The sequence below is a fragment of the Gracilinanus agilis genome, chromosome 6 (assembly GCF_016433145.1).
Source record: "Gracilinanus agilis isolate LMUSP501 chromosome 6, AgileGrace, whole genome shotgun sequence".
NCBI lineage: Eukaryota > Metazoa > Chordata > Mammalia > Didelphimorphia > Didelphidae > Gracilinanus > Gracilinanus agilis.
Window position 1 is genome coordinate 235,927,849 of NC_058135.1, and position 13,838 is coordinate 235,941,686.

The 13,838-nt window shown below is 43.4% G+C and overlaps 1 protein-coding gene across 1 annotated transcript in view; it reads left to right on the forward strand.

The window, feature by feature from the left end:
• Positions 1–5,790: 5,790 nt before the first annotated feature.
• The window catches only part of TUB (TUB bipartite transcription factor), a 148,004-nt gene continuing 139,956 nt past the window's right edge, over positions 5,791–13,838 (forward strand). Inside the window, exon 1 of the mRNA XM_044680786.1 lies at positions 5,791–5,927. Coding sequence (XP_044536721.1) covers positions 5,791–5,927 — 137 coding nt within the window. The remainder of the gene's footprint in view (positions 5,928–13,838) is intronic.

Here is a 13,838-nt window from a genome sequence, read left to right on the forward strand (position 1 = left end):
CTTCCTTCCTTCCTTCCTTCCTTCCTTCCTTCCTTCCTTCCTTCCTTCCTTCCTTCCTTCCTTCCTCCCTTCCTTCCTTCCTCCCTTCCTTCCTTTCTCCCTTCCTCCCTTCCTCCTTCCTTCCCTCCCTCTTTTGCTCAGTTCTTTCCTTATATAGTAGTCTCAGTGGACTACAAATTTGGTAGGAGTCAGAATGACATGGGAACCAAGAAATCTGTGTACCATTAGCTTATATTATAAGAAGCATTGATAAAATGTTAAACTGCACAGAACCAAACACATCCCTGGATCACCGCACTAGACACCCCTACCCCACCCATTCCAAGTTCATGTTAAATCATTGATATTTTATTAGTAAGTTAACTTAATATTAGTAGGTTAACTTAAAATGGTCACCGCAAAATCAGAATAAAGCACCCTTTTAGAGATACAGAGAACACATACTTGACGTTTCTGTAGCCCTGCAGAACATATACACAGACATTATTTGACCGTCCCCCTCCCCCAAAAAGAACCCTGTGGTATACGTGATATAAACATTATCATCCCATTTTATAGTGGAGAAAACTGAGGTCCAGATACAAAATATTAAGCAACTATGTGGGTACAATGAATAGGTCTGGACATATGAAGCACTGAGTTCAAATCCAACTTCATATACTTTCTAGCTGTGAAGCTCTGGACAATGCACTCAACCAGTCTGCCTCAGTTTCTTCTTCTGTAAAATGGGGATTATAATAGCACTCACTTCCAAGGATTACTATGAGGATCAAATGAGAATATTTGAAAAGCATTTTGTAAACCTTAAAGTACTATATAAGTACTGGTTATCATTATTTTCAAGAATGGGTCATGACAGACTAATCTCATTTTGTTTTTTACCAAAAAGTAGATCAGGAAAACCCTGTAAGCAGTCCTTTCCCTAGTTTTTAGCCAGTCATTTGACAAATGTCTTGTTGAATTTTTGTGGCCAAAATGGAGAGGAATAGGCTAAAATATAATGAAAGTGATATGGATTTATGGTTGAATGGTCAGATTCAGAGAATTGTTCTCAATGCTCTAACATGAACTTGGAATGGGTGGGGTAGAGTGGGAGTGAGGGGGGGTGTCTAGTGCAGCGACCCAGGGATCAGTGGTTGGTTCTGTGCTGTTTAGCATTTTATCACGGAGAGGATAAAAAATCAGGAGAGACAGCTTATAGACTTGGAGGATGCAGCCAGGATCCAAAAGTATTTCAATAGGGCAGAACATTGGGTTGAATCTAATAAGATGAAATTTAATAGGGATAAACACCAAGTTATATACACAGGGTAGGGATAGGAATTTGGCTTGTCATTTCGTGAGTATGTTTTTGTTGCTTGGATCAATGGCATCATGGGGGGATATCTTGACTTGTTCATGAATTGGATTTAAGTAAATCAGAATTAAAAAAAAAAAAAAGTTGCCAGCCTCATTTTCTATTCCTAAATCATCAAAGTCCAAAGGCAAGACAAAAGTCAGGATGCTTGGCAGTGGTCTGGGTTGCAGGGGATACATTTGGCATCTTTGATGTTTGACCAAGATTTAGATGGTCCATAGACCTGTTTCAGTGACTTTCGTAGCTGTTGGAACAAATAGCTCTCACGTGCCCATTCCACCAGGGGAGATCTTCACATGCTTGGGTAGACATCGTCCTGTTCACCTGTCAGTTACCCTCAATCTAGTTTGGCTCGTCTTTGGACCTGATTTTATGGGAGTGTAGCCACTGCACATGCTACAGCTTCTTGGAACTGCAGGTAGACAACAAAGGTGGATGAGCAGCCCTGAAAAAGGTTCTGCAGGTTCTCACACTAGAGATGCTAGTCCTCCCTGCATACCCCCCCCACCCTTGGGATTCCTGGTTAAGGAAACTCACTTTAATAATGCAATTTATAATCTTAAAGAGTTGTCTAGGGCACTGAAAGTCATTTTCCAAGGTTCACACAGCCAGTATGTGTTAGAGACAGGATTCTGATGAGGGAGAAACACACCCAAGTTTGTAGCAGGGTCTTGCCCCAAGAATGGGAGACTCAAACTCCATTCAATCCAGAAGAAAGAAAATAATTTAATTTAAAGAAGAAGAGGTTTAAGGTAGCATAATAGCCTAATAGCTAGTGGAATAGTCTGGGGGCTAATCAGGTATCTTTAGGACTGGTGGATAAGCCCATGGGCTGGTCAAGTAGCCTCTCTAGAGCTGATGGAACAGCAGCTCTCCAGATGTGGAGTGGCAGCCCCAGGTGTGGAGCAGCAGTTCCAAGTGTGGAGCAGCGGCTTCGGTTGGAGAGTAGCAGCTTCGGCCCTCCCTGGATCAGGGTTGGCATATTGATTAGGGCCTGGGGGCTAGTCATCTCCCATTCCAGAGAAATCTTCACTTCTCTCGAAAACCCTAGAAAATGGGCATGGCCAAATTCTGGTGGAAGTGTGTTTTGGGATTTGGCATGTATGTCATAGGGAATAAGGAGCATACACCGGCTTGGGAGATCCTTCTGGAATGCCAGGGTTTAGTGCTTATATCCATGTTCCCCCTTTGTCCACCTTGTCATCATTTGTCAATCGCTGCCCTTCTGAAATGGGAATATGTGGGGTGGGGGAATGAGGTACATGGAGGACCACTATTGGTAATTATGTCTTCCAGTTCTAAGAACAACATGAGTAATTAATAAAAACAGATTAGGCACAAAATTGGTGCCCAGTATAGAACGTTAAAGTTTCAATACAGGTGATTGATGTTCAATGGGTAAGTGATCAGTCTTCAATTTATGCTTGACTCATGTGGAAACTACAGGTTTTGCAGTTGATGTTTAACTAGTACTAACTGGTGAGGAATTACAAGATTTCAGAGTATGAGGGTTCTGTTCCAATTGCCATCCCTCACTGCCCGATGTCAGCCCCCATCAATTCCAAGTCTTTTTAGCTTCAAAGACACTGCTCTACCTACTACTCCAAGCTGCCTCTCACTTCGGATTATACTAGGACTTAAAAAATCAACTTCAGGAATACAAGATGCAAGTAATAGTTAAGCTGAAAAGGATCTGGGGGTCTCAATGGATTACATGCTTAACACAAATTAATAGTGTGATAAAACAACCAAAAATGATAATGGTATGTTAGGTTTCCTTAAGGGAGGCTTAGGGTCCAGAATTAGAGATGTGGCATTCTCGTTGTACTTTGTCCCTTGTCAGATTGAATCTAGAGTGTTTAGATCTGGGAACCTCACATTAGGAGGGACATTGTTAAACTAGAAGAACAGAGGAGGACAGAGAAGGACCTAGAAATAATACTATATGAAAATTAGTTGAAGGAATTGGGAATGTTTATCTTGGAAAAAAGAAGAGTTGGAGTGGCGGGATAATTTTTATCATCTAGTATTTGAAGGATAGTTGTGTAGAAGATGGATTAGATTTATTATGTTTGGACCTGGTGGGTACAACAAAGAATAAAAGGTTAACAAAGGTAAACCGAGGCCTGATAGAAGGAAAAACTTAATAATCAGAGCTAACCAAGGATAGAATTGGCTGCCTTCCTCGAGAGATGGTTTTCCTTCCTTCAAGGTCTTCAAGGAAGGAGTGGAGGACCACTTTGGGGTATGTTTAGGAATGGAGGGACAGTTCTTGTTCATGTGCAGGTTGGAATATAGATGGGCTCTTCCAGTTCTTGGATTTGGTAATTTTTGCGAATCAAGGCACCTCAGCTCTCTGCCAATGAAACAGCCAGTGATCTATTTCCCAAGTTTCTTTTTCTTGAAGCCAAGACTTTTCCCTCCTTTAGATTTAATTTATGCCTTGTCTGTGATTTCTGTTCCTTTTCTTTAAGGAAATCTTAGGGTGAAAATCTCTCAGAGTTCCTAGACACACGTGTTATCAGAGATTTAGAATTAGTTCTCAAAATTGAATTAATTTCTCCCTTTTCCCCTGATGTTCTTTTCCTTCCAAGGAGTCAGAGAAATAGTATATTGGGGAAAGCATTGGTTTGCGAGTCAAGAGCTTTCTTTGAGCCTCCTTTTTGGTAAAATGGAGATAATAATCCTCCCCCCCCCCCTTTTTAAAGAGGCTTGGTCTTTCTATTTCACCTATGATGAAAATTCATTGGCCATTCATGGGTCTAGTCCCAATATTGATCAGCAAAGAAACCTCAATTGCCTCCATTTTTCTGATCTGAGCCAGACCACTCCTCCTTAAGCAGCCTGAAGGTCCTCATTGGTGCCTCTATTGGTGTTAGCCCCCCATTCAGCTCAAAACTCCTGGATTCAAGCTGCCCACCAGCCTCACCCCTGCAGCAATAATAACAACTTTCACTGCTTCGCTTAGAGATGACAGAATCAAAATTTTATATTATAAGGGTACTTTTGGTGGTCATCCAGGCCAATGCCCTCATTTTATAGATGAGGAACCTGAGGTCAGAGAGGTTAAAAGACTTATTCAATGTTACCCAGACAGAAGTGACAGAATCAGGTTTGAATCCAGGGCCCTGCCTCAACAAAGAATAAAAGTTCTCAAAGGGCTTTTTGGAGGAAATCTTGCAGCAGATTTTTTTTTTTAACCCTTAATCAATACTGTGTATTGGTTCCAAAGCAGAAGAGCAGTAAGGGCTAGGCAATGGGGGCTTAATGACCAGACACTCAGAAAATCAAAAGGGATTCTAATAGTGGGTCAGTTCCAAGCAATGGGCCAAGGGAACAACTGGGCAAGTTTGGGGGGATATCTTCCAGATTAGGCCAGGGTAAGAGCTGAGAAAGAGCAATTGTTTGTACTGGAAAGCATCATAGAATATCCCTCCTACTTGAGAGAGCAGCTAATCCAACCCCCTCATTTTACAATGACTCAGGGAATGCAAATTACTACCCCAACGTCACTGAGCATTAGTGGAAGGGCTGGGCTTTGAACCCAGATCTCTATAGTAAGTCGGAGAGAAAAGGATGGATGCAGGAATTAGGGCACCAGGAGGAGGACAAAAAGTCCAGGGGATAGGTACCTAGGGTAGTACCACCATTAGCATCTTCCGGGGTGCTTCCACCCCTACTCCTGGTGTCTTGTCATCCCTCTTCTCTGAAATTTCAGCAGTGCCGAAATGGGGCTTTAATCCTTGTGGCAAGGGATGGCTAACTAGGGAGGGCAAGGGAGAGGGCTCATATCGGGAAACGAAATGTTAAAACAAGAGGCGCCAATACAATGGAAAGAAACCAATGGGGACAAATAAATTAGAGCCGACTACGCGGCATTTTCCTTATTCGCACTGACACCCCCACCCCCAATAATCCAGAGAGGTAGATGCTCTCATCACCCTCCACCGCCACCACCATTTTATGAATGAAGAAGGAGTCTCAGAGATTGGTTTGTCCGAGGTCCCACAGCAGGATTCGAATCCATTATTTTTCCGAATTCTAAATACTGAATCTGGCTTCACTACACCAGCTGCCTTCTCTATAAAAATAAAGAGAGCCCCTGGGGTCAGAAGAGGTTGCCTCTGCAATTAGGGTTCCCAGTGGAGCACCCCTCTCCCCCGCCGACCGACACATAGGCCCCCTGCCCCAAGGCTCTGTTCCCCGGGTCACCTACCTGTCCGCCCCGCGCCGGCCAGCCATTGGCTGAGCATAGAGAAGCTGGGGTAATCCTCCCCCTGTGAAGTAAATGGTACAGCCCGCAGCCCCGGGGTGGGGGTGGGGGCAGCTAGAGCCCCGAGGGGGAGGGGGGAGGGGGCGCCTTTATCCCGGGCTGCGCTCACTCAAGCCCAGCCGACCTGCCACCCTGGGTAGCGCGGGGACCGAAGGGACGCATGGCGGGAGCCCATGGGCTGGGAATGGAGGGAGGAAGCGACTGTGGCGGCAGCGGCGGTGGCGGCGGCGGCGGCGGCGTCGGGGTCGGCCGGAGCAGCAACCGGACTCTGTCCTATAGCCGCTGGAGTTATGACAGGTAGTGGCGGTCCTACCCTGGGGTTGGGGCGGGGGACGCCTCGGCCGGAACAGGGGAGCGCTGGAGGCGCGGGGCTCAGGGGCGCGCGAAGGACTGCCGGAGCCCAAGTCCGGCCAGCTGTCGGGGCAGCCTGTGCCAGAGCGGCCACGCCCCCGAAGCCTGGCCTTGGCGGCCCCGGACGCTTTCACGAGCTTCGGGCGTGGGACGGATCTAGAGGCTCAGAGCGTGTCTTAGAGGGGATACCCCTTGGGGCTGTTTGGGGAGGCCTTTGGAGCTCGGCCTCGGGCGCCCGAGGGTACCTGTTGTGGCCGCTTTGGGAGCCATCAGACCTAGGAAGGGCCGGATCTCTCCCTCCTTCTTGCTTTGGACCCCTCCTTTGCCCTTCCTAGTTTTACTGCTCTTAGAGGTCATGCCGCTGCCCTCGCTCCTCCTCTAGCCCAACACCTAGGTGGGTTTACTAGTTTCTTTCTCTCCAGCCTCACCCTAATTGGCATAGAAACCCCTCCCCACACAAAGCTTAGACTTTGATAAAAAGCTCTTCCCGGAGGTCAGGTTGCTTGTTGAGTTAGACTGCTGGGTGCATGCCCTTGTTGGGCGCGGGCAGTAAAACCCATCCACCGAGCCACGTCTGAAGTTCTTCTTAGCTGATTTTGGAAGGGACTCCGGGGTGGAGTGGGGGAAGGGTGCGCCTTCCTTTCCCAAGTCTTCTGTGGTGCCTTTTTTTGTGTGTTGCTTTTTGTTTTCTGTGTGATGATTCCCCAAGGCCAGATGGGATTGGGAAGACTTGGGTCTCTGGAGAAGCTGATGAAGACTCTTCATTTTGTGCAGAATGTAACTGTGTGTTTCCATTTGGAAGCTTCCACCTCCCCCAGGACTGAGAACCTCAATCACTGTGGGTGGCTTAAAGGGCCAGGCTGCCCTATAACAGATTAAGGAGGGGAGGGGATAAATCGGTGGCTGGATCACTGAAGGGGAGACGGAGAAGAAGCGCTCAGGGTGGGATTAGGCAGAGGCATATTACCACAAAGAACTGAGAACCAAGAATAATTCAAGGATTCCTTCAAAGTTTTCTGTACGGGGAGAATAGGAAGTATGAGTGAAGGAGAGCAAGGAGTAACAGATGATTGGCCCATGTGTTTCCTCAATACCCCTTTGATGTTGAGATATATAAAGGAAGCCCGGAAGTGCCTGGGTGGGACCCTCTGAGGAGAATTTATAGGTGAGTGGGCACAAGAGTACCACTATATGAGAGGGAGTAAATGGGTTCTGATTTGCCCTGTTGGAGCGATGTGAGTTGATCTTCCTGAGATCAACCAGACAAGCCCTTTATTTTCCCCTCAGAGAAGTAAAGTGAGCCCCCAAAGTTATATCAGGAGTAAGTGCCAGACTGGCTAACTCAAATCCGGAGCAATTTGATTAATCAGAAGGGATATCACAGAGGGGATGGGATCAGGCCAGGGGCTAGACAGAGAGTGTTCCACTCCTCACTCTACAGTTCCAGTGACTAGCAAAGGTCCCAGAATTGAATAGGAACTCAGGGAATTTTTGGTGTAGTGCTAGGCTTGAATTCAGAAAATCTATGTGCCAGGTCTGGTTCTGCTGACCACCAAATGACCCTGGACAAGTCACATAGTCAACCACCAAGCATTTATTAAATAGCACGTCTAATAAACATCATTTATTCACTAGGCACTGTGCAGCTAAACATCAGAGATAACAAAGGCAAAAGGCAGTGCCTGCTCTCAAGGAGCTCAACTTGGTAAAGAGCTATGAACAAATAAATAGATACAGGATAAAATTAGAGACAGTAAACAGAGTGAAGGCACCAGCATCCAGGAAGATCAGGAAAGGCTTCCTTGCAGAAGGTGGAGTTTTGGGTAAGGGGATGAGGAGAGAGAATATTTCAAGAATTGGAGACAGTCGATGATAATGCATAATTGGGAGATGGAGTGTCCTTTGTTCAAGGAACATAGATCTCGGCCAGTGTCACTAGATTGAAGAGTATATGGAGGAAAGTAAGGTAAAAGAGGACTAGAAAGGTTAGAAGGGGCAGGTGATGAAAGGTGTCCTTAGCAGAGCCTTTCAGAAGCAGCAGGGTCAAGAAGAGCTGAGTTCAAACTCAGCCTCAGACATTAATTTATTAGCTGTGTGACCTTGGGGAAGACCTGACTGCCTTGGTTTCCTCGATTGTAAAATAGAGATAACAACAACCATCTCACTGGGTAGTTGTGATGATCAAATGAGGTAACATCCAAAAGTGCTTAAAGTGCTATGTATTATTACTAAATGCAAAGCATTGTGCTAAATTCTGGAGACTTAAAATTTTTTTTTAATTAAATTAATTAATTTAGAATCTTTTCCATGGTTACAAGATTCATGTTCTTTCCCTGCCCTCCCCCACCCCCTCCTGTAGCCAACACGAAATTCTGCTGGGTTTTACATGTGTCATTGATCAGTTCTGGAGATTTAAATTGGGGGGAGGAAGAAAGGGAGCTGTCTCTGCTCCCCAAAAGTCAGCTTCCTGAGGAGGGGAGGGGAGTGGGGAGAAGAGAGATACTGTACACTATAAGTAAATACAGAGTCTGTACAGAAATGGCACAAATTAATTTAAAGTGTGAAAAGAACTTTAACTACTTGGGGGGGTGGGTGGGACTAAAAAAAGCTTTGTGTAGGAAATAGCATCTGAATTATCTTGAAGGAGGTTAGAGATATCAAGATTTCAAGTTACTTTCCCTCCCTGGTCCAGAGTTTCCTGTAAAAATGAAAGGGTTGAATGAGATGACCACTGAGGTTTCTTCCACCCGAGGAGGAATTGATTTCTGGAGGATGCATTCACAAGGAGGCAATTTAGATATCTAGTGAAAGCAAACTGGGCTGTTTCTTAAGAAAAGCAGATATTTTGTAGCCTATGAGACCTTCACATTGAATAGAACTATTCAGTTCTATTTTGGAGGCAGGAGATAAAGAGGTTCCTAGGAGTGGAAAGAGTTCTGGATACCTTTAAAAGCTCAGGGTTCCTGTGCTCTGCTATAACACTTTAGGTACTTGCCTTCCCCTCCTCAGGACTCAGTTTTCCCATCTCTAAAATGATAAGATTAGGTCTTTCTTTGTATGCTTAGCTCATTGCTTAGGACTGTGCCTACCACATAGCTGGTAGGATTTTTTTTTAAACTCTTACCTTATATCTTAGAATTTATACTAAATATTTGTTACAAGGATGAAGAACAACAAAGACTAGGCAAGTGGGGTTAAGTGACTTGCCTAGGGTCACACAGACACTTAGTATCGGAGGCCACATTTGAACCCAAGACCCATTTCCAGTCCTGACTCTATTCATGGAGCCACTTAGCTTGTTGCCTGATTGTTCATGGTCTTGTCCTGGTCTAATTTGCTAAGATTCTGTGGTGTGGAATAGTCACCAAAGGCTTCTTGGGGGAGGTGAGACAACTGGAAGGGCGGGTGAGATTTGGGTGGGATTTTAGTTGAGCAAAGGTGTGGAGGCATGAATAGACAGGCATGGTAGGAATAACTAAGTCATGGTGAGGTGACCAGTTTGATCCGACTGGAGCCCTGGACCTGGAATCGGAAAACAGGGGTTCAAGTCCTGCTTCTGATATTTAACAATGAGTTTCACTTAACAACATGCATAACCTAGAGGAGGATCCTTCCCCTTCTCTGGGCCTCAGTTTCCCCACTGTAACATGAGAGATTTAACACTAAGTTAAGTCCCAGATAGATCCATTGGAGCTCTGCCGCCATATAAATCTTTGAGTTTGGGTGAAATTTATGTCCATTTGATTCTTTTATTTGTGTATTTGTGCTTTTGATTCTTTGGACAGCGGTTCCCATTAGAGTCTTTTGGACTAGCTTGATGAAGGGGGGGAAAAAAGCTGAGAAAACATCCTTCTCCCCTTCTCTGCAGAGGTCGAGGTGTGAGGGGAAGCTATGAGTGGGGAACACTGTATAAATCTGGCAGACACGCTAGACATATTGACTGGTTTTTCAGAATGACTTTTTTTCTCCCTTTGAAAACCTTTCTGACAAGAGGGAGGGGAAGGAGAAGAAATCACCTCAGAAATGGAGGTGATTTAAAAGCAAAAGCTATCAATAAAAATCAGATTAAAAAGCAAACAAAAAAGCATATTGTGAACAATATTTCCTCGGGCTGTGGTCCTACCCTGCAGCCTAAATCAATGTAGATCCTTTCTCAATGCCGACTATCTTCTGCTAATTTGGTATTGATTTTCACCTTTGCTCCAACAAGTCGATGGGCTGACTGTTCACAGACAGCAGATTCAGAAACAACTCCCTCCCTCGTCCATAACTGGTCATTTCCAAGCTGTTAAAATATAGTCAATTTCTTTGTTTTTTTTTTCACCCCCACACTGTTATTTGGTGCTCTCCATGCCCAGTGTCTTGCAATTTTCTTCTTAAATATGAGGTTTATATAATAGAAATGTCATACCTATTCAGTGTCCACAAGCCTTTAGCCTTGTCCATTTTTTGATCCCAAGCCCCATTTTCCATCACTGCTCACCAAACTACTGCATCTCTCGAGCCTAGCTAGGCTAGTCTTCTAGCCAAGATGAATTATTTGGCCATGACAACCCTTGATACAAAGAAAACCCACTATCCTGCTCTATGCTCACTGAACATTAAAGTGTATCCTGGAGGACAGTTAGACCTAGAGATGGGAGGTCCTGGGTTCAAAACTGAACTCTAACCCCCCCTTTTTTTTTAAAAGAGAAATTCCATTTATTTTCTTATTTTGTTGCAAATTGGTATGTTTATTATTTTTTACCTATTACATGTTAATTTAATGTTAAATTTCCACATTAGTTTTCCCAAGTTATTTGATTAAACTTGTCCCTCTTCCTTCCTTCTCTTCCCCCCTCCAGATGATTCGATCCAGATTATGTTCATTTTTGTAAGTGAATAATCTTATAAAGCCCAAACCCCAAGACATAAACCCAAATAAACAAGTGAAAAAGTGCATGCTTTCATCTGCATTTTGACTCCAACAGTTCTTTCTCTGGACGTGGATAAAATTATTTTATATAAATCCCTCAGAATTGTCCTGGATCATTGCATTGCTGAGAGTAGCAAAGTCTATCACATTTGATCATTCCATGATATTGTGCTTACTGTACATAATGTTCTCCTTGTTCTGCTTATTTTACTCTGCATCAGTTCATGTAGGTCTTTCCAGCTTTTTCTATAATCATCTTGCTCATCACTTTTTATAGCATAAGAGTATTCTATCGCTATCATATACCACAATTTGTTCAGTCATTCCTCAAATGATGGACAGCCCTTTAATTTCCAATTCTTTGCCACCACAAAAAGAGCTGAGTAAACATCCCCCTCCCTTTCTCTGCAGAGGTCGAGGTAAGAGGGGAAGTTATGAGTGGGGAACACTGTATAACTATTTGGCAGACATGATAGGCATATTGACTGGTTTTCGGTATATTGACAAAAAGAGCAACTATAAATATTTTTAACAAGTAGGTCCTTTCCCACTGAACTCCAGCACTTCTAATTGTGTGACCCAGGGTAAGTCACTTAACCCTCATTGCCTAGCTCTTACTATTCTTCTGTCTTGGAACTAATACACAGTATTGATTAAAAGACAGAAGTTAAGGGTTTAAAAAAAAAGTATGTGGAGGTGACATGAGCCCTGGACTTTCAGTCAGGGGACTCGGGTTTGAGTTCTGGCTCTGCCACTAAGTTCCTTTTTGACTTTGGAGTCAGGAAGTCCTGAATTCAAATCCAGCCTAAGACACTTAAAAGCTGGGTGATCCTGGACAAGTCACTTACATCTCAATCTACTTCAGTTATCCTCATCTGTGAAATGGGGATAATATTAACACTTACCTCTTAGAGTTTTTATGAGAATCAAATTAGAAAATATTTGTAGATGATACATGTAAAACCCAGTGGAATTACTCCTTGTCTATGGGAGTGGGGAGGGAAGAGGGGAGGGAAAGTACATGAGTCATGTAAAAAAAATTCTAAATTAATTAAATAAAGAAAAAAGAAAATATTTGTAGAGTTTTGCAAATCTTAAAGATAGATATGCATATATGTGTTTATATAATATATGTAAATTCTTAATGCTTATAATTATTAGTCATTATTTTGCTTTTCTTTGTCTCCATTTCATCATCTGCAAAATTGATGGTTTGAATAATCTCTTCTAACTCTAAATCTGTAATCCAGTGATTCCTAAAATGGGTGCTACCTGGTGGTTGCTGCAGCTATCCAGGGAAGTGGTGATGGCCACACGTTTTTTTGTATTACATTCTATTCTGAGTTCAATAAATAGTTTCATAATTTCCAGGGGGGCTCTAAGTAATATTTTTTCTGGAAAGGGGGCGGTAGGCCAAAAAAAGTTTGGGAACCGCTGTGTAATCAAAAGTATGTGTTGAGGGGGCAGCTGGGTAGCTCAGTGGAGTGAGAGTCAGGCCTAGAGACGGGAGGTCCTAGGTTCAAACCCGGCCTCAGCCACTTCCCAGCTGTGTGACCCTGGGCAAGTCACTTGACCCCCCATTGCCCACCCTTACCAATCTTCCACCTATGAGACAATACACCGAAGTACAAGGGTTAAAAAAAAAAAAAAGTATGTGTTGACTTCAATCTGAAGGTTCTTGTAAAGTTCTTCATGAAACTTCCCCAACTCTTCATCCTCTACATCGGTTCAAAAGTGACTGTTTCTTCTTTTAGCTTATCCTTATATAATATTGCATAGATAATAATATTATATAATACTGCAGGTCGAGATAATAGAGCATTTCAAGGATTGCAGTGACCTATAATTTATATGATGTGACTTCATTTGATCCTCACAGCAATCCTGTGAGGTAGGTGCTATTATTATCCCTATTTTATAGTGAGGAAATTAAGACTGACAGAGGTTAAGTGATTTGCCCAGGGTCACACAGCAAGTAAATGTTTGAGATGAGATTTAAGCTCAGGGCTTTTTGACTCCAAGCCCATCATACTTACCTATTCTATAAATGTCCCTTGAAATATTTCTTGTCGCTTTTGATTATATAATGAAATCCACTAAGCTAACTCCTTTATTTCCTTTTCCTAGGAAAACCTGAAAGCCATCCTTTTTTTTCACCTGCTCCCATCTTCTGGTTTCATTTATAATGACAATATGCCAAATGATCAGTTTTAGCTCTTTCAGTTATACATAGACTTGTTGGTTATTGGACAAAGGTCTTACAAAGAGAAGACCAACAGTTAAATCATTGTTTATGAGGTATCCAAAAACTCTGTGATCTCTAATATTCTCTAGGGGACCACACCACAAGAGGAAAAGTGCTTTGTATTTTTCTTTGTATCAGGGGTTGCCATGGCCAAATAATTCATCGCTGCAAGCTACTATATCTCCCAAGATTAGCTAGATTAGTCTTCTTGGACAGCAAACACTGTCTGGAAGTGTACATGAAGGTGTTTGAATGGGCTAGACTAGACCTTTAACTCTGAAGTGTAGTTTATGCCCCACTATGCAGGTATATCATTTCAGAACCCAATATTCTTACATCTTATTCACTATCCCATGCTCTGTGATCCAGTGACTATAGCCTTCTAACTATTCCTCCAACATAGGACACTCCATCTTCCAACTCTTTGTATTTTCACTGCCTGTTCTTGTGCCTGGAATTCTCTCTCATCTCTGCTTCTTTGGATTTCTTCTGCTCCCCTTTAAAATCCCACCTTCCAGGGGCAGCTGGGTAGCTCAGTGGATTGAGAGTCAGGCCTAGAGACAGGAGGTCCTAGGTTCAAATCCGGCCTCAGCCACTTCCCAGCTGTGTGACCCTGGGCAAGTCACTTGACCCCCATTGCCTACCCTTACCACTCTTCCACCTATAAGTCAATACACAGAAGTTAAGGGTTTAAAAT